This window comes from Artibeus jamaicensis, unplaced genomic scaffold, assembly GCF_021234435.1.
Source record: "Artibeus jamaicensis isolate MK-2021 breed Jamaican fruit bat unplaced genomic scaffold, CSHL_Jam_final contig_787, whole genome shotgun sequence".
Taxonomy (NCBI): domain Eukaryota; kingdom Metazoa; phylum Chordata; class Mammalia; order Chiroptera; family Phyllostomidae; genus Artibeus; species Artibeus jamaicensis.
Window position 1 is genome coordinate 5880974 of NW_026521972.1, and position 21761 is coordinate 5902734.

The following is a 21761-nucleotide window of genomic DNA, read 5'->3' on the forward strand; positions in this document are numbered from 1 at the left end:
CCTGTATTTGTCAGAAATAGATATTGAGTGGAATTTTCAATCTGTTGAGGTTGTCCTGAGAAAGCTAATGCATCCTCATGTCCAAGTCCAAAGAAGATGACAATACTATACTAACACATTACACTGCCAGGCTCAGATGAGTGTGGCTTAAATGTGAAACCATATTACTACTAGTGATGGTACGTATCAAAGGGCAGACCCTTACCCAGCACTAAATCTAGACACTCAGAAAGATCACACACACTTTCAATCCCCAACTGTGTATCCGACTAATTTGGAAGTGTACTGAAGGTCAGGTCTTGTCCGCACTCACAGGGATGTGGCAAGAATCCTAGTCTAGCTTGCCTCTGTCATTTCTGAAATTCTCCAGCTCTAACCTTCTAGCTTCTCTTCTTTTGTCAAAGAGACCAAATTTATCCTGGACTCTGCCAGGGCTTGCAGATCTCAGAGCTCCTCCACAGGTGCCCTGTGTAGAGTCCCTTAGAAGGAGCCAGGTACCTGGATCAGACTTAGGCTTCTTTCCAAATGCCAAGGCCTTCTGGAAACCTTTTACTGAATCAACACCCCAACTAGCCACAGACCTGAAAGGTCAAGTGTGAGTCAGCACTGGGGTGAGCGAGTCACTGAGTTCCCAAATGAAGAGAGCTTCAATGCCATTACACGCAGACTCAGAGGCAAGCTGACACATTGTGAATCACTGAAATCTCTTCTTGAAGCTTCACAGTACAGGCTTCCCATGCAGGCATTTAGCATGTTCCCCTGTTTTATTTCTAGAGTTTAAGTGTAAATATTAACCCGATACTTACAGGAGAACATCCTCAAACTCCATGAAGTTATTTGCCACCAAGTAGGCACCAAACCGGAAACAGGCAGCATAGGAAAAAAACATCATTGCCTGGCTGAAGGAAAATGTGATTCCAAAGATCTGTGCTTTCCTCAAAGAGTTTCTGAAAAGAAGACATTTTGCAACTTACTTGGCTTTCTTTTCTCAGCCCTTAAAACATAACCTTTGATCAATTAGTGGTGGTGCATGGAGTCATGGCAGACAAAAATGGGTTTAGTTCGGTCCTCACTGTACCACTGTGAGAGTTTAGGAAACTGCCTCCTCACCTCTGAGCCTCAGTGTCTTTTATCTTTAATGCAGGATGAACCACACTTCAAAGTATGGAGGCAGTGAAAAAAAGCCAAGGAAAACATGAAGAGCCTGTAAAGGATTCATAAATGGAAGTCCCTTTCCCTCTCCTCCCACTCTGGGACATACAGCATATGTACTGTACGGGAAATGCCCACTCAACACACATTTGTCCAATACCTACAAGCTGCAGGGACCACACTGGGCAACACAGAGGAATGAGGCATGTTCTTGGCCTCAGGGGCCCAGGAGTCAAGTTGGATTCGAGTAGACGCAACGGAAGTACCTTATGAATAATGTTTGGGAAAGCTAGAGAAGGTTTCACGAAGGAGTTAACACTCACAGATTTTCTGAACCGTGTGGAAGTCGGCAACGTGAAGGGAAGAGCAGGCTGATGAGGGAGCAGCCCTCTGGGCCTTTTACTATTGCTTTGAGAAGATCAACTCCGTTACTATCTACTTCATTCATTGGGATTCCAAATGGAATTTTTTTCCCCAGAAAAAAAGGCTCTACTCTCATAAAAAAGTTTGAAAACCCATTGATAACCCATTGAAAACTCATCTTTTATCATAAAAGAAACTGAGACTCGGAGGTTGGGCTTATGCTCAGATCACTGTTTAGAGCTCCCACTAGGTGAGTTCAGTACAGGAAGGGTGGAAGGCTTCCTCCGGGGACAGGCAAAGAGAGGGAGAGGAAGCATACTGCAAGAAGTACCACCCCTCCGGTCCACCAATACCCAAATTTCATATTCCACAAAGAACTAATTTCCAACAAGAGCAAATAACAGCGTCACTATCCAGACTTGGCAGCAGAGTCATTCTTCATATCTATCCTCTCTCCCACCCCTTCCCATCAGTCATCTCTTCGTACAGGTTCTACCTCAGAGATGCCCCTGTTTTAGGTCTTGTCATTCCTCTCCTGGATAATTACAAGTACTTGCCTGATGGTTCCCTTCTAGTAGTATCTCCACTTAGTATTTCCCTTACCTTCTGGGAAAACCAATCTGGTGACTGGAAAACTCCCACTCCCCTCCCGCTCTGCAGTGGTTATTACCTGTACGGTACCTGCAAACCCTGTGCATACATCTGTTCAAACTTCTGCTCCCGAGTCAAGGAGACAACGGTCCGGAAGTTTTCAATTGCTTCAGTAGCGATCTGCAACACAGAGCACTCAGTCACGAAGAGGCACAAACAATGGCAATTAGTTTGAGTTCCATAAAAGAGCTAAATACTGTGCATTAATAAATTAATATTAGTAACTTACTATGACCTATGAACTTCGCTATGAAAAAAATACTAAGTAATTTATTGAATCGAGTTTTAGATCTGGAAGGAAGATCAGTTAATTCAAATCCAATCTCCTCTTTACAGAAAGAGAAACTACAGCTTCAACAGATAAAAGCACTTACCTAAAGCCACGCAGCTTTCCAGTGGCAACATCAACCTGCGGACGCGGTATTTCATATCTATTGCAGTGCTATTTTTCTATGATGGTCACACAATTTGAATTTATAGTTTTTTATATTTTTAAATGTGACATTTACATTTTTCTCTTTATAATATCATTCATGACAACTAATATTTGGAAAACATTAAAAAGGTACAAAAAGTAATACAAAGTTATGTACTAGAGTATTTGACATATTAGCTTACATGCTGTTTTCCTGAACATATACATATTTAACAAAATTAAGATACAATTCCATATTTGGATTTATATAATTATTTTTTACCTTAACAAATATCAAAAGTACTTTTTAAGGTCATTAAATACACATTAATAATGGGATGTGTAATGGGCCACTTAATGTCCCAGCCACTTAAGCATTTCTTTATTAATGAACAAGGTTTTCAGGTTTTTTTGATAAAAAATAATGCTGTGAGAATCATCCTTGTACAAAAACATTTACCAATGTTGAATTATTATCTTAGGAGAAGTTCTTTGAAGTGAAATTCCTAGGTCAAAGAGAATAAACTAACTTTAAGAAACATGGCATATACTACCAATTTGTTCTCCAGAGAGTTTCTATCATCTAATCATTAAACATTTAAAAAATTTTGTTCAATTCCAGTTGACATGCATTATGCTAGTTTCAGGTGCATAACACAATGATTAGACATTTATATAACTTAGTAAGTGATCACCCTGATACTTCTAGTACTTACCTGCCACCATACACAGTTTGTCCAGTTTGTCAGCTATGTTCCCTAGGCCGTACTTTACAGCCCTGTGACTGTTTTCATAACTGGCAACTTGCACTTCTTAATATTTAACCTTTTTCACCCATTGCCCCATCTCCTTCCCTTCTAGCAACCATCAACTTGTTTGTTCTCTGTATTTGACTTTGTTTCCATTATGTTTGTTCATTTATTTTGTTTTTTCAATTCCACATATGAGATCACATGGTATTTGTCTGACATTTCACTTAGCATAATATCTTCTAGTCCATCCATGCTGCCACAAATGGAAAGATTTCTTTTTTATGGCCAAGTAATATTCCATTAAATATATGTACCACCTCTTCTGAATCCATTTGTCTATTTACATGAACACTTGGGTTGCTTCCATATCTTGGCTATTGCAAAAATGCTGCAATGAACATAGAGATGCATATATCTTTCTGAATTGGTGTATTGGACTACTTCAGATAAATACCCAGGAGAAATTACTGGGTCATATGGTAGTTCTGTTTTTAATCTGTTGAGAACCCTCCATACTGTTTTCTGTAGTGGCTGTACCACCCTACATTCCCACTAGCAGTGCATGAGGCTGACAGGTGCAAGGTGGTAACTCATGCTATGGTTTCAAGTTGCATTTCTCTGATGATGTTGAGCAGCATCTTTTAATACGTCTATTGGCCATCTGTATGTCCTCTCTTGAGAAAAATTTTTTTTTCATGTCCTCTGCCCATTTTTGATCAGATTTTTTTGTTACTGATTAGTAAGATTGCTTTGAGGAATAGTTTTAAAAACATTCTTTGAGCTTCTAAGCAGTAGTGAGTTACAGTAACAGAACAACACTAATTAGAACATTTTACTCCACTTAGGTTAGCAAGTGAGTTAGTTTGACTCACCTTCCCAGAACCTTCTAGCTCTTTCTTGTCTTTTAGTGCATTTCCAGACAACATCTTCACTTGGACAAGTCCTGCTACTGCAATGATGGGCACAATGGCAAAGAGTAAAAGTGTTAGCTGCCAGCCGTAGATTAAAGATATAATGATGGCTGTCCCAAGATTCGCTACATTCTGGGCAATCAAAGCGAGTCTAGAGCCCGTTGCCTGCAAAACAAACAAAACAAACAAAACAAATTACACAGACACTTTTACATTATCTTTAAAATCTACATTTCCATTTTCTTTAGGATCGTGACAGTTCAGCTTCGTGAAAATCTATTACGTATCTTCTCATAATAAGACAAAAATAAATGTTTACTTGTTGGTTTATTTCGTTTAGAAAATGAAGATTTTCATGACTTCAGAATAAATACTGAGAGTACAAGGTCAATGATGCAGAAATCAATCGCACGTTTCTATCTCTTCTGATTTTTTAATACCAAGAAAATATTCATTAATCAAACCATGATCACTAAAGTGAGCTCTGAAAATTAATAAGATAAAAGAGTCTGACAAATAGTAAACTGGGAATGATGGAAATTTCCAATGTTAGATGTAGAACTACTTATAATTTAAGCCTAATATTTATCATTAAGGATATTCAAATATATCTTGGCATCTTTGAGATCTTATTGTGCTTAATTTAACCTGCATTTGATTTGGAAAAAATACGGAGAGCTGACAGGTATGGAACTGAATGAAGGAGAGTGAGCAGGCATCAGAACATTCAGTGTCAATGCCAGAGGGAGCCTGGAGCATGACTTTCCGCAGCATGCAATGATTTCCAACTCTAAAACCAAAGTCAAATGATAAAGTCCAGCTAGTGCACCACTTCCCTTCCTATACCCCAGAAATACTCTGTGCCCACAAGCCACTCCAAACTCTTCCTCTGGCCCTCAGATCTGTTTTGTCTGGAAATGACCCAGGTTCTCTTCTACTCTCCAAATTTCCTTGAGTGGGGCTGGTCTCAGGTAAAGATTAGGGAGGTCGCTGCCATCTCTGTGACTTTGGACAACTGTCTCCCAATTCCTGAAATGAGCAGGTACACTGATTAATAACTAAGCTTCTCTCAGCTCTGCATTCTAGGATAGACTCTTTTACAACACTCCCTTCCCCAATATCAACCCTCTAAACTCATCCCACACTTATGTGATACATACAACAGACCAATAACTAGGAGAAAGGGTGTTGCAACTACCAGTAGCCTCTTTACATTAAATTCTGTCCCAAAGAACTGCACCAGGGCTGAAATAGGAAGCATAGATAACAGAGCATTTATTTTTATTTAGGGAGTCACTGAGCATCTATCGAAAAGGCACTTAGCGAAATTTGGCATAAGTCAAACACTGTACTGGCCTTCAGAGGCAGCTAGCTATCTGTATTTGCACATTTTCAATTGAAAGTTGAGTTACAACCTGGAGAGAGTCTGCAGCACAGGGAAGATGCAGATTGCTCCTGGTCTCAGTATCTGCAAGTCCTATCAAAACTCATTTCCCATAGCAATGGAGAGAAGCACTCAGAACATCCCTCAAGACTTCTGGTCAAGATGGAAGCATAGACAGATATGCTTCACCTCCTTGCATAACCATGAAAAGGATTACAACTAATCTCAAAACAAAAAACAGTCAGAACTGCCAGAAAAGAAAACTATATGGAAGTCTGACAACCAAGGATTTAAAGAAGATGTATTTATCCAGACGGGTAGGAGGAGTAGAGCTCAGGAGCCAGTGCAGAGAGGAAGTGGTGTGGTGGCGGTGAGCAGCAGCAGTGGTGGATGGCAGAACAGGAGGTCCCACATTAGGGATACCTGGGGAGTGAGCCCCAGGCCAGAACGCACACCCCGGAGTTCCAGTGCCAGGAAAATAAAGCCTCATAATCCTGGCTATAAAAACCAATGGGGGTTGGGCAGTGGAATAAACTGCTGGTCTCTCAGGAGAGTCCATTTAAAAAGGGTCAACAGGGTCCTAGAATGTATGCAAGCCCACCAACTCTGGGAATTACCAGAAGAGCAACAGCTAGAGGGTTACCAGAAGTGATTGGAAGCCAGGTGAGTGCCAAACAAGCCTCCAGCAGTCAGGCAGCAGCACTGCCCCTTCTCTGACCCCTGCCTCAATACAAAGCCACAAAACAGTACAGCAGATGCCCCTGCCCTGGCGGTTACCTAAGGCTCCACCCCATACAATATAACAGGCGCACCAAGACAGGGAGTCAAAGCAGCTCCACCTAACACACAGAAACAAACACAGGGAGGATGCCAAATTGAGGAGACAAAGAAATATGGCTCAAATGAAAGAATAGAACAAAACCCCAGTAACAGAACTAAGCAAAACGGGGAGAGCCAACCTATCAGATGCAGAGTTTAAAATACTAGTGATAAAGATGCTTAGATATCTCATTGAGTACTGTAAAAGCGTAAGGGAAGTAATGAAGGCTACACTAAGTGAAATTTTAAAAATCCACAGGGAACCAACACTGAAGGGAAGGAAGCCAGGGTTCAAAGCAATGAGTTGAAATATAAAGAAGAAATAAACAGTCAGCCAGAAAAAAAGAAATAAGAATTCAAAAAAAACGAGGAGAGAATAAGAAGACTCTGGAACATCTCCACACTTGCCAACATATGAATCATCGGATGCCAGAAGAAAAGAGCAAGAGCAAGAAATTGGCAACTTATTTTAAAAAATAATGAAAGAAAACTTTCCTAATATGGTGAAGGAAACAGACACACAAATCCAGGAAGCACAGAGTCCCAAGCAAGTTAGACCCAAAGAAGACCACACCAAGCACATCACAATTAAAATGCCAAAGGTTGAAGATAAAGAGAGAATCTTAAAAGCAGCAAGAGAAAAGCAGAGAGTTACCTATATAAGAGTTTCCATCAAATTATCAGAAGGAGCTGACAAGAAGTATTCAAAGTCATGAAAAGCAAGGACCTACAACTTAGATTTACTCTATCCAGTAAAGCTGGATAGAGTAATGATTCTATCATTTAGAATGGAAGGGCAGATAAAATGCTTCCCAGACAAGGTAAAGCTAAAGGAGGTCATCATCACCAAGTCCTTATTATATGAAATGTTAAAGGGATTTATTTAAAGAAGATAAAAACTATGAACATAAAAATGACAACACACTCACAACTATCAACTGAATCTAAAAAAACAAAAACAAAACAAACTAAGCAAACAACCAGAACAGAATCAGAATCATATATATGGAGATCATAGAGAGGGTTATCAGTGGGGAGGGGAAGGGGGAGAATTGGGAGAAAGGTACAGGAGTTAAAGAGTATAATTGGTAGATACAAAATAGACAGGGGGAAGTTAAGAACAGTATAAGAAATGGAGGAGCCAAAGAACTTACATGTACGACCCATGGACATGAACTAAGGGGCGGGGACTGCTGGAGGGAAGGGAGGTACTGGGCAGAGGGGAGCGAAGAGGAAAAAACTGGGACAACTGTAACAGCATAATTAATAAAACATACTTTAAAAAGAAAAGAACATTCCCCAAGTTCAGGGCAGATGCATCATATGGGTACATAACCTTTCACACACATAAATATTAGCCTTGGATGTTAGTCAAGGCCATAGAAATGAGTAAAATGGATTAAAGATGACAAGTTCTTTTATGTACATGAAAGATGAACTAAAAGATCTAGAACCATTAGTTGGGGTGGGGAGAGATTAAGCCCCTGGTTAATTTAATTTAATTTTAAAAAGTAGGGCTGAGAGGAGGTAACACTCTAAACACCACAGCCCAGGTGTGAAGGAAGACAGAAACACTTTCCCACTGAAACGCACAACACCCCTCAAACCTCCCCACTGCACTCGGAGGTATTTCCATCTCGCTTCCTCTCCTGCTCATTTTTCTGGTCCCCTTTCCCTGTTCTCCCTCTCCTGCTGTCTATTTCCTCCTTGAAACACCACCATATTGCTTGAAACCCAATTTTAAAACATTTGTGCTTACTGAATGAAAGTGTATGTCCTGGACCGCCTTCTGAAGTTAGAAACATTTAACTTAATCTTTCCCTCCACCACCTTCTCACCCTCTCAAAGATCTTAAAAATACGGAGTTGCTTTTGATTTCTGTATGGCTCTCCTTTGCTTTTACTCTCTGCAGGAGTCTGGTGGTAAGACCAAAATAAATAAAATTTACCAGCCCACCATTTCATAGGCAAATATTGAGATAGATTTCCTTCTGATTTGTGTTTAGCAGAATCAAGCTACTCACTCAAAGATATATTTGAGAAAATGCACCACTAAGGGTGAAGTAAAATATGAAAAGCAACCTAACCTCAGTAAGCATCATCACTAATTACGTATACACAAACCTGAGTTAGCCCTGCCTTGGGTGGCAATGACTGGTGACAGTGCTACTTGTCTCAGGTAGTTTTATACGCAAAAAGTTAATTGCACTACTTCCCACTGTGGAACAGACAGATACCGACATATGTATGTGTACATATGCATGCGTTTTTTTTTTTTCGATTGTGCAGGTCGAAAATTTTGGAGTCATTCTTAAATCCCCTCTATTTCATATCCCAACCAAGCAACCAATTTTTTTGGCTGGGCCTTCAACATGTATCCAGAATCTACTTATTCTGTATCACCTTTACTATGGACACCCCATTCTAAAACGCTATCATCCCTCCCCTGGACTGCTGCAGTGGACTCCCTGCCTCCACCCAGGTCCCCTTCAGCCTCTTCACACAGCAGCCTTTACAAGTCTCAGATCATGTCCCTCCAGTACTTAAAACTCTATAGTGGTTTCCCATCGAATTCCATATATTGCTGACTTCAACTCTTATGACTCTTCCTTTCGCTCACTCTATTGCTGCCACATTACCCTCCTTCTGTGGTGGAAATGCTCCAGCCTCAGGGCCTTTGCACTTGCTGATCCTTGTGTTTAGAATACTCCTCTCCAGACACCTACAGGGCTGGCACTTTTCCTTCCTTCAGGCCTCTTGTGTATATCAACATATCACTGAGGTTTTCCTTTCCTGACAACCAGCAGGTTCCTGCCCCCCTATCCTGATGCCATTTTCCCCCCAAAGCACTTAATGATGCTCTGACATGCAATGTACACTCCATAAGGTCAAGGCTGTCCACTTCAGAAGTTCAAAGGTATTTCAAGTGGTGCACATTGTGCTCTGCTAGGTTTTACAATTTGATCTAAACCTCAGTTTTTATTGATTTGTTTGCTTTAAGCAAAGAAATCTGTATGAAAACAATGCCTAAGCTTTATATTGTAATTTTATAACTCGCAGTATGCTAGTTTATTCTTAGAGAAGCCCCATATATTTATAATTTAATTCATTCTTGCAGAAGCCCCACATATTAGGTAAAAGAAATGTTATTATAATACTGCCTTACAGAAAGAGTTAAAAGCTAAAGATTGCTAAGGTTCAAGGGAGAGAAAGGCAGCAGAGATCAAGTACTCTTTCAAATCTGTCATCATCTTGTGCATTTTTGTGTAAGCAGTAGCAGCTGTAGAAGAAATTGTCGATTCACCCATAGATCAAACATGTGCTGGTTCAACACTTTCTAGTTACATCAGTTAAAGAGACTCATATTCGGGGTCCAACAGAAGTAACACCTGCTTGAGTGTGGTTGGTAGTATAGTAATATGGGTGTAATAATTTACAGTTTTAATTTGAACACTTCATCTAAAATGCCATATGGTGTGTTTGAATGTGATATCGTTATGTTACAGAATTACATGCTTAGGATTTCATAATAAAAGATTTTGTATTAAAAAGGGGACATTATTTACTCTGGGCCCTGTAGCAGCAAAATTTAAGCTTTTTAGCCTGTTAATGTTGTTTCTTTTACCTTTGCTTTAATTTTTTAATGTGCTTCACATTCATTTCTTCCAACATTTGTTTAAAGGTTTTCTCCCCTGCCCCCTTAACCGTAGTGCCCCTGAACTTTCTTACAGCAACTACGCACATTCCTTTTTCTAGAGGCAATTAAAATTTTGTTAACTGAACGTTAAAACAGACTGATCCTGCATGATATGCTGATAAACACTTCCTCTGCTAAATAGTTATCTTTCTGCCTGTGTCATTAATAGCATAAACAAGATACAAATAACAAAAGAAAACGTGGAAGTCTTCTATACATTAAACAGTATATGACATTTAAATAGATTAACATTTTTGGTATAAGGCACATGACATACCGTGTAGGTTAACTGTTTATTTAACATTTTGTTAAATATGACGGGAACTAACACCTGTAACAAGATCATTAGTTTCATGCTGAGATTCAAAATGTCCAATTAAGACACACACCAGAGAAAGGAGGCACCTACCCCTTTAACTTGAGCAGCGTCATTGGCAAGCCTGGTTGTCAAAGCTCCAGTGGTATTTTTAGGGTCATCAAACCAGCTCATATCCTGTGGCATGGAAAACAATTTCATTACCTTACAGTCCTATTTATAAGGCTCTTAGCTCTGAAGAACAATGACAGGATCAGTTTTGTTTATCATTTATAGCTCCTGCACTTAGCACTCAGAATTTGACACTCAGTAGAGAAGAAAAGGGATCTAAAGACAAACGCATACATTTGTCAAATTTTTTTGATTCTCTACTTTGTTCCAAACATGATTTTTAAGTGTTCAATCTATACAATAACAACCAAAAAACCCCTGGATTTTAGAGATGAAAGCCACAAATAACTAAATATATACGATGCCAGGAGGTAATAATGGTATGAAGAAAAATAGAGCCCTGGCCAGGTTGCTCAGTTGGTTGGAGCACCATCCTATACATCAAAATATTGCAGGTTTAACCCCCAATCAGGGCATGTATGAGAGGCAATAGATCGATGTTTCTCTTTCACATTGGTGTTTCTCTCCTTCTCTCCCTCCCTCCTCCTCCTTCTCTCTCTTTAAAATCAATAAATACATGCTCAGGTGAGGATTAGAAAAAGAAAAATAGAGCTGGTTAAGAAGGAAAAAAGTGAGGAAAGGTGCTATTTTTCTAGACTAGGGAGGTAACAGAGAAGGCCTCTCTAAGGGGACATTTCATAAGATATCTGAATGAAAAGAATGAGAATATGTGAGAGAAGGTAGAAATAGCATGTGCAAAGGCCCTGTGGCAAAGGCATACTTGATCTGTTCGTGTACTAGCAAGGATGCCTTCGGCGCTACCATTAGCCTTAAAAGCATCTTTGTAACACATGAATTTGCAAACTTGCCTCTTCCTCTAGACAGATTTCCTTTCTCGTTTATCTCTCCCACTCCTTCCATCTCATGGCCTTATTCAGAAAGTCTGTGCAAATACTAACCATGTATTGAAAAATGGGTGAACTGTGGGTGATAGAGGTGAAAGGTAATGGGAGCCACACCATGTGACTTTACAGGCAACTGTAAAGGTTGCAGATTTTTAGCCTGAAGGATATGGGTAGCTTTCGGCAGGCTTGGCGCAGAGGCTGTGACCTGATTTACATTTTTGGAGAATGACTCTGGCTCTTGGGAGATGAATCTACTGGGTTAAGATAAGGATGGAGGCAGTGAGACCAATTAGGAGGCTCTTGTAATATTAAACAAAAAGAAAGGAGTCAAGAAGGACCCTAAAGTTCAGGACTATTCAGCCTGAACAAATGGTGGCATGGAGCTCCCATTTACTATGTGGGGCAAACTACACAGGGAATTAACCCTGCGAGGAGAGGAGAGTCTGAAGCTCAGTGTGGGAGATGTTCAGTGGGCAATGTTTATTAGACATCCAAATAGAGAAGCTGAACAGCAGTTAGATAACTGTAGCTCGGAGCAGAATAAATAAATTTGGTTTAAAAAAAATCAATGAAAGAAATCTAGATTATAATTTCATAATCAAAATAAAATAGGATTTTCTTTATAAAAACACTTGTTTTTAAATATAGAAATATTGAAAAGATTGTATGGTTGAGATATAAGTTTATATCCATTACAAAAATAACTATGATCCTAAAAAGTTATCTGAGCTGGCGATTTGCATTAAAGCAGCATCTGTCATTTTCCCCAAAAATAATTAAGAAAAAATAGCATTAAATTAAAAATGGATCTGCCTTTTGACCCAGAGATCCCACTCCTGGTAACATAACTGAAGGAACCCAAAACACGAATATGAAAGAACATAAACACCCCTGTATTCATTGCAGCATCATTTATAGTCGCCAAGATATGGAAGGAGCCCAAGTGCCCGTCAGTAGATGAGTGGGACATTTACACAATGGAATACTACTCAGCTACAAAAAAGAGGAACATTTTACCCTTTGGGACAGTATGGATGGACCTGGAGAAAACATTGTGCTGAGTGAAATAAGCATAATTAGTCAGAGAAATAAGCATAAATTAATCAGAGAAAGACAAATACCATATGATTTCACTTATATGCAGAACCTAATAAACACACTGAACCAACAAGTAAAATAGAGACAGACTCAGACAAAGAGCAGATGACAGCTAAGGAGGGGGGGACATTACAGGTGGAGGGATTGAGCAAAAAGGAAAAAGGACTCATGGACATGGACAACAGTGTGGTGATTATGGATGCAGGGAATATATGGGGACTAAGTGGTAATGGAAAAAATACAATAAAAATTTTTTTAAAAAGAAAAACAAGACAGCATTGTAACTTATTATAGTATGCATCAACTTGTTCTTTAAAACTGTGAAGCCCCTGAGTGCCTCTCCCACGGTAATATAACTTTCCTGATGACAGCGTCCATTCAGGTTTGAATGACTTATAATACTTAGTATAATGCCTGGTAAGCAGAAGGCACTTAAATCTAGCATGACTGGACTTTTTATGGAAAGGACATTACGAAACCATCAGCTCAGCTTCCAAAATGTAATGGACCTAGGAGCCGGCCTGGGGGCTGCTGGACGGTGCGGCATTTGGCCCCGGACCAAGGTCAGCAGCGAGCCTAAGAGGAACCTCAGCTATCAAAATTTGACTGAGTCCTAGGACAGCGCCTTCCATCAAACAGTGCCCCAAACAGTACTCGCTAGATTCAGCCCTGCTCTGTCAGTCATGAACTAGCAATTCTGATAACCATGTCTTCTTTTAAAGTGGCACTGAGTGATAGGAGTGGAAAAGGACTGAGGAACCAAAGACAGTGGGGAAACTGTCAATGTCATTCAACAATCCTGACACTACAAACTGATGCTTCTCAGCAAGGGCTCAAGTGCATGTCTGGAGCATCCTTCGGAGCATCATTTTACTCACTAGCAGGGGATTAGTGGAAAACTAAATTACAAAGTCACCAAATTTTCATGTTGTTAAAGAAACTTTCCTGTTTGAACTGGGCCACTTTGGGTTACACTCCCTGAATCTCCCGACCCCTTTCCCCAGGAAAACATCACATCTGTACATGAGGGTTTTGAAGGTCTAAAATGTGAGCATCATTAGATTAAGTCATTATCAGCTAGTTACACTGCAGCTTGAGTTAGTCCATCCGTCTAGCCCCAGCAAAGAAAATGGGCAGTGAAGACATGGGCTGTGGCGATGAATTTTGATTGCGGAAAGGGACCAGAGGGCATCTCTTGGTGGGAAGAAACACAGGCATCCTGGGTTTCCCAGGGGAAAGAAGGAAGAGAGGAGGAGGATGAGGGGCACTGAGGATCACTGGCGCCTACTCCACCTACAGAGGCTGAGACAAAGGCTGGAGGTGAATCTGCTCTGGAGACTGTCTCGCAGCCATGCTGTGCCCACCCACAGAGGACAGACTGTTGGGCCTCTGAGCCTGCACCTGGGCAGCAGGCACCCTTATCTGCAAGATGAGAGCCAGAAGGGCAACGCAGGAGCTTCTCTGAGCAACCTGATGATGCTCCCACTTCCCAAGTCCACAGGGCCCAGGAGGGGACCCAGGAGTTCTGCCCCATCCCGGGGCACAGTCCTCAATAGAAGTACCTGTCTCAGCATGGATCTGAAAACCATGTATCGAAGCCGCTTGGTGAGGATCTCTCCAGCTTTGCCAAATGTGTAACCCTGTGAAGAGTGAGAACATACTGTAAGGAAGGGGACTTGTCAGAGACCAAGGCGCTGATTACACAAAAGGAGGGGGTCCTGATGTCATTGCTAAAGAGGACACTAGACAAAGTCAGAAAACCTGATTTCTAGAGGCCATTTCTGGAGGTCTAGAAGCTTGATTTCTAGTATACAGTCAGTGACCGTATACTGTGGTGGCATAGCCAGGGGGGCCCAGTTTTAAAGTTGACACTGCCACTTCCCAGCCAGCTGGCAGGCCACCCCTACTTATTTCCCCAGTGAACCAGGGTCTGTCACAGGAAGCTGGAATTGTTCCCAAGGCAGGGAGCACTCTAAACAGGGTGGCTATATAATGTATCATGCAAACCAGGACACTTTTGAAAGTAAAAAGAGGTACTATTAATAATTTATACAAGGGCCTGAGGTGTAATCTGGGAAAATAGGAATATACGGTCATGCCAGTCAAAGAAGATGCAGAAAACAAACCTATCAAAATGAAATTCCTAGTTTCTAAGTTTACAAAAAGCCAAACCTAGGAGAAAAATAGGTTGGGAAAGGACGCTCACTGAGAATTTTCTGTGCTACTCTTCTCCATCCAGCAAGGATACGACCTTCTGAGTCTGGAGGAAGGAAGAAAGTGACCGGCAGGAACAGAAGCAGCTGTGGTTGAGCGCCTGTGTTGGGCTCCTTCTAGGGGGAAAGGGCAACAGAACGCTCACCCCGGTGAGTTTGGGGGTACAGGACTAAAGGAAGCAGTGGTCCCTCTCTTTCTGGAGTGCTGGGAAGTGGCAGGTCACAGAGGACACCTGCCACACAACGGCACAGGTGCGAACAGAGTGGAAATGTCTCGATGGTGCATCAGGACAGCAGGGGCCCCCTAACAGCCCGAGTTTTCTGCAGAATCAGAGAAGTAGAGGAAGGCAACCGCGTCTCCACCGTGCTCCCGAATAGCACGGTGGACATTATGGAGAGAGAGGAAAGAAACAGATGCCAAGAGCACAAGTGAGGAAAGAACCAGTTCTTCTACGTGGACCTGATAAAGGGAACAGCCAAGTGGGGCCATGAAAGTGAAGGCAGATGGGGACACGGCACCCCTCCGGCTGCCAGCATGACGCGGACCGCTGCCCTCCACGCTGCGCTGCGATGCTGCCGCCACCCTCTGCTCTCACATGCCAACCCAGGGAGGAGGACGGGGAGGATGAGACTATTTGAGTTTAAGCCCGAAATTACTAAAATGGTTACATTTACTTGGAAATGACCAGGTTAAGGTCTCTGCTATTAGGCTGAATGAAATGTGAGATACCTTGCCCACTACAGGGAAGTGGCTGTTCTTATACAGGAGGCAATATAACGATGAAGAGCCAGCTGTTGTTAAGTGCTTCCTCTGACACTACACCTATGTTAGCTCATTAAGTCCTCATGGCAAACCCTATAAGCACCACTTTACAGAAGAAACGGAGATTTGAAGAGGTGACTAAGTAGCCGGAGGCCACGGTTCTAAGGTGGCACAGTTGAAATCAGAATCTGGGTCTCTGAGAATCCTTACCAGAGTGGGAACCCAGAGCCTGAGAACTCATCGCCTACTAAGCGCCCTCCTTATGTTTCTAAATGAGGGGCTGGATGTTCTAACATCAGGGTCAGTGCCAAACCTACACTTCCAGGGCCTCAGCATCCAGAGCCTTCATTCTTCACTCGCCAGGCAAGCCAGGCTCTAGTCTCCCACGTGTCACCATGGTACTGCTTTAACTGCCGTGGCTTCGCCAATCCCAATCTCTCGAGTTTGAGGGACCAGCTCCAAGCCTACCTCCCTCCAAATTCTTTAACCAACTTCACCCTCAGCAATCTTTACCTTTTCCCAACACCCACGGCATTAAGATTGGCAGGGAAATCTTGGGTACAGTTAGAGGGTCACATCTATTTTACAGTATGGCCAAATTCCCCAACGAGACTCGAAGCACTTTGTAATGAAAAACTTCAGTATTTTTCTTTTGTGCCTCCTATACAATGCCTCGAAAAATGTTCTATTAAAAATACTAATAAATAGCCCTGGCCGGTGTGGCTCAGTGGATTGAATGGCAGCCTGTGAACTGAGGGGTCGCTGGTTTGATTCCCAGTTGGGGCACATGCCTGGGTTGCTGGCCAGGTTCCCAGAGGGGAGCAAGAGAGGCAACCACACACTGACGTTTTTCTCCCTCTCTTTCTCCTTCCCTTCCCTTCTTCTTAAAAAAAATATCTTTAAAAAACACCTAGAATGTCATCTTAACAGAAATTAAATATGTATATATTAATAGATGCTTATAACATATTAAATAAAGAGACCTATTCAGAATTCTGTCATTAAAAAAAAACTGTAAAAGACAGAAAACTGTACTTGAAAAACAATTAAAATATTTTTTAAAAAATCGCATGTGGCTAATACTTTACCCACTGACTAAGTGAATAAGTGTTTGCAACTACCTCCCACAGGCCTGGAAACTTAGTCACATTATTTCTTTTAATCACATAGAGGCAGTTAACCCCTATATTACAGATGAGGAAATTAGACTGAGACCATTTAAATTACTTATTTGCCTTAACATATGAAATGAAAAAACTGGTTTGACTTCTACTCTACCTAGGTCTAACACCGAAACCCATAGTGCCTTACCATACTAATCTCTTAGAGCATTTAATTCCTTAGTTCTGTTCTCTCTGGTTTTGTTAATATTTCAGCCGGCAGGAGGTTAAGAGTGAAGAGAAGAACGTAAGCCAGGGAGCCAGAGGAGGCAAAACATCTTTTAAAAAAATACCCCAAAAGACTTGGCTACTAAGAGCCCAGTTAATACAGGAGCAATTCTACTAAAAAGCAAATTACATAGATGTTTGCAAATTCCAACCAGTGAATAATGATGAATTTCTCAAAATCAATCAAGTGAAAATGTAAACATTTACCTGAAGAAAAAATGTAATGAAAGAAGTAATTCCAAGGACCAGAAACAACAGTGAGAACAAGTCACTCTGGTTTCGTATTGTTTCCAGATCGTCATCGTATTTGGTAAATACCTGTTAAGAAAACAATGAAAGCGCTTTCCAATCAATCACTGGAGGAGTCACGTGGGGTCAGACGCGTTTCCCATCTAGCACGGTGTCTAGGCGGTCAAGCGAGCCTCTGTGTAGTGGAGGTTGGGGTTGCCCTCCTCAACCCCAAACTTGAAGGTGGACATACATTCCCTTCCTTAGATGCCAACAGTGAGTCTGTCACCCCCAAATCCACCCATCGCTCTTCTGCTCACACTTTCTCTTGGAGCAATAGCACCACAACTACTATGGAAAGGAGAACTGAGAACAAATGAACACTTTCTTCCCCCTCTGGTGGAAAACTACCTTGTATGGCAATTCACTGTTTCATAATTTAGACATTTCAAATTGTCTTGAGGTGTCTGGAGACAAATCTGCTGATGTGACTTGGTGAACCAGAGAGGCAGTCATTCCATCAGCGCAAAAAAAGAAAGGTGTTTCCTTGACCCAGCCACTTTGTAGGATGGCCAATTAGAAAGCCAGAGAGAAGTATAGCCAGCTGACCCTGCACTACACTTGGAGACATTTCCAGAGATGGTCAGAAGAGCTATATGGGTGTTCAGGGCGCTGGGAGCACAGAGAGTAACCACCCCACAGAGAAAGAACATGAACATGGCCCTAAACAACAGGCCCAAGTCAGTGTTGTAACAGAGCCATATTCCTAACCAACCCAGGCAACTCTATCTTTTGTAAAGGGAAAAAAACTTTTTAGAAAAAATTTTTCTTGATTAGTCATTCCAACAAAAATGGTAGCTACCAATCAATGCATGCTCACTCTGTGCCAGGCATTACTCTGAGCAAATTCATGTACACTATTCCTTTTATCCCTGCAATCACCTCCTGAGGTTTGTTGTGTTATCATCACTATTTCACACACAGGAAAACTGAAGCACAGAGAGGTTAATTAATTTGTTCAAGGTGACTCAGCCAGGCATGTGATGATCCAAGGATACAAACCCAAGCAGTCTCACTCAGAGCTCACAACCTTACACTCGGTGTCACAAACCTTCAACGAGGCAGATGGCTGGTGGCCCCCTAATATTTTAGGAGATACTGTGTCAGTCCTGCACTGCTTGTTTTTAGACCTACCATTATGTAAGAAATGACAAAAACAAAAAAAATCCTTAAGTTCAGGTTTTTTATACACAGCTAAATCCTTCCCTAACTAATCTAATTCCATTGTTTCTAATGATGCCACTGTCCACCTCTCTGCCCGCAAGACAAATTTCAGAAGAACTGGCAAAGTATGGGCCACCAGCCAAAGGTTTATGTAAAGTGTAACCTATTTTTGGCACTACAGTGGCAAAAGTGAGTATCTGCCACAGAGGCCATATGGTCTAGAAAGCCTAAAACATTTACTGTCTTATCCTTTATAGAAGTTTGACTAACCCCAGCCTAGAACATATGCTCCATGCAGTCGGGTACCACCTCCTTCTTGCTACTCTTCCTGCCCCTAGGACAGGAAGATCGAGATGGTCCTACATCGGTTGCACCAAAAAAATATTTCTTGAATAAATACATTAAACGTATGAATGTCAGCCTGAACTACGTTAGCCAGACATGGACAGACCTGACTATTTACAGTGGTTTTTTGACACAATCTGAAGTTAGTGTTTGGCCTAAGTTTTATGTAGTGATCAACTTCTGCTTCCACCGTGTTTCTAGAAGTTAGACCAAGGGATCCTCAGCCTGAGGTTTAACTCTCTGTCACTAAACAGAAAGCATTCCTGCCTGGACTGTAACTTCATTGTTGAAAATGCCATCAACAAGAGCAGGTGCAACTGATGTAGGACCATCTCGATCTTTTGGAAGCTGCTCCATTTGTTTGCACCTTCACGAGTGGGATGGACGCCTTACAGAGGCAGCAAGCAGGGCCTGCTCACGTCCTGACGAGCGTGTGTGCCAGAGAACAGCTGCCTCCTCAGCCAGTCTGACAAACCCACGAGGAACTCTCTGAATAGTGATAGGACAGTTTGTGAGGTTTACTCAGAGCCCAGTGATGGCAGGTAGGGGACAGTCACCTAGTCAGTTTCAGAGACTACTTCACGGATCTGTTAGAATCTACCCTGGGCCCTGGTAGAAACCTACTGCCAGGACAAAGGGAGATTCAGAAGATGAGATTTGCGATCTCGAACCAGACTTCTATCCTTACGTCTTCAAGCTGCACAGTTTCATATGGAGGTACATATCTTTTGTAGCTTTTGTATACTGCTAGAAACACAAGCAGTTCATTCTTCAGCCAGGACTCACAGGTAAACATAAACACTTACCCCTACGATCCTTGAAAATATTACTGAAAATGCTGGTTGCAGGCCTCCATTTATAATGGCACAAATTATACCCACCACGAAATAAGGCCATTCAGATGCATTCAGCTTCATAATCCTCCAAAAGCCAACTGGAGGTATATTTTCAGCCTAGAAAACATAAAAAATTACAACAGCCTAGTTAGAAAGAAAACTGATTCTTAATTGGTTTAATGATGAACAGTTCTTCCATATGCACAAAAATTTTAATGAATATATTTAATTCTTGTTTCCATATCTAATGATGGCTCTTCAGCTTTAAAAAAGCGATGACAAACTTTGTTAAATCACTGCTCTATTTTTAAAGAAATAAATGACCTTTCCACAAACATGTAACATTTAAAACACTACAATATCTGCAAGTAGGGATTGAAGAATAGAAATATTTATATTTGAAAGCCCATTGACAATTTGTTTCTTTACATTATAAACTTTAATTCTAAAGTTCTTGACCTATACATTATCACTGATAAACTCTCACTCGAGCTTACAATGTTGGTATTCTGGTTTGGGGAACACACTGGGGGGTAGAGTAAGGAGGTTCTGGAAGACCCTTTCTGGTTCCCGCTCCTCCCCAGCCCCAGCCCCAAATCCTCCACCGTACCAGGTCCTTTTTTTCACTAAGCTTTTCCTCTTGGCCTTGTGTTGCATGGATATTCCTGCGACTTGACCTTCTTCTTATCAGACTGGATCCCGAATCTCTTGGAGACACCTCTGAGGCATCCGTCTCACTTTTGGAGTCACCAGCTGCATTTTCTAATTTGATTTCATTTCCCTTTGTCTAAAATAAACAAGATATATGCATAGGCTGGTTAGGGTCCATGAACCAATGACAAAGAATCGCTGGATATCAGATATCAAGGAAAATAATAATCTGAGTAGATATACAGGAAAAGAGAAAGTTAAACTGCTATTTCTTTTTTGTGATGTATTTAAAAATCAAAACCACTCAATAAGAAGGATTCTCACTAAACATGCTGAAATAACATGGCGCCTACTCCACGTGGCGGATTAGGCCGCCCTGTTTTGGGTGTCTGGGGCTCACCCGTGTCGGCTGTGGGCCGGCACTGTCCACAGCCACACAGGGCACAAGCCATACTGTGAGCCACGGCTGTCGTTTTTAATCGTCTCAGCAGCCACATTAAAAAGTGTGATGGAAGTAAAATCAATTTCAATTATATATTTTATCGAACCTAATGTATCCAAGATATTAGCACATGTAATTGATGCAAAAATGTACTGAGATATTTTGCATTCTTTTCATGTACTGAGTCTTCAGAATCTCATATGCGTTTTTTACTTACAAACACTCGATTCAGATTAGCCAGTTTTGCTCAACAGCCATTAGTGGCCATGACAGTACATGTTTAAACTTTCCTGTAACTTTCTCTCATTATCCTTCTTTATTTTCCCTCCTTTAAAGAGAAAATAAAAGTCCTAAAACACTGGTCTAACCCTGAATCCCTCAAGTTCTTTTTTTCTCCACATCTCATGATAATCAAGTCTATTAACATTTATTTACAGCACCCAACACAGCAAAATCAGCATATTCCTGAGACACTTGAGGAGAATTTTAGAGTTAGACAATACCTGCATTGTGACAAGTTTGAAGTAAACGCCCTTTTCTTTCATGAGTTCCTCATGGGTTCCTTTCTCCACAATGACTCCATCATCGAAACCAGCGATGACATCAGCATTACGGATTGTAGACAGCCGATGAGCTATCACAATGGTGGTCCGGCCTCTTCTGGCCTAAACAGACAAAAATATTACTTTTGAATGCAAGAACAATTTTATGAAAAAATTCATTCATTCAACTAATACTGCCTTGGACATTGTAAAACCATCCAAGCTAATGTAAGGTAGCCCTCTGGCTTGAACAAATGTATAGGCAATTGGTAACAGTTTAAATGATATTTTTTAATAACAAAGATGGTTACAAATATGATAGTCGCATATTATGTACACCTCTAAGTGTTTCAGTTAACCTCTATCAGCCTAAATACTGTAATACTGTAATACTAGAGCCCAGTCACTGGCCAAACAGAGGAGACAGAGACCCCTGCAGGCGCAGCTAGGGACCAGGCCTTGGAATCACAGTGCGCTATTTCACAGAATATTTGGATGATCGAGGTGGACGGTAAGTAGGCAGCAGCAGGGTCGACTTCAGTGTCACGTGGATTTG

General features: G+C 41.3%; 1 protein-coding gene across 3 annotated transcripts in view; it reads right to left on the reverse strand.

The window, feature by feature from the left end:
• Positions 1–21761, reverse strand: part of ABCB1 (ATP binding cassette subfamily B member 1) — an 81567-nt gene that overhangs the window by 11568 nt on the left and 48238 nt on the right. For all 3 annotated transcript variants that reach the window (XM_037129260.2, XM_053672792.1, XM_053672793.1), the window contains 9 exons: positions 21167–21328; positions 20181–20357; positions 19541–19687; positions 17145–17255; positions 14136–14213; positions 10553–10636; positions 4206–4409; positions 2186–2286; positions 807–947 (listed from right to left, as the gene is read on the reverse strand). In XM_037129260.2, the coding sequence (XP_036985155.2) occupies positions 807–947; positions 2186–2286; positions 4206–4409; positions 10553–10636; positions 14136–14213; positions 17145–17255; positions 19541–19687; positions 20181–20357; positions 21167–21328 (1205 nt within the window). The remainder of the gene's footprint in view (positions 1–806; positions 948–2185; positions 2287–4205; positions 4410–10552; positions 10637–14135; positions 14214–17144; positions 17256–19540; positions 19688–20180; positions 20358–21166; positions 21329–21761) is intronic.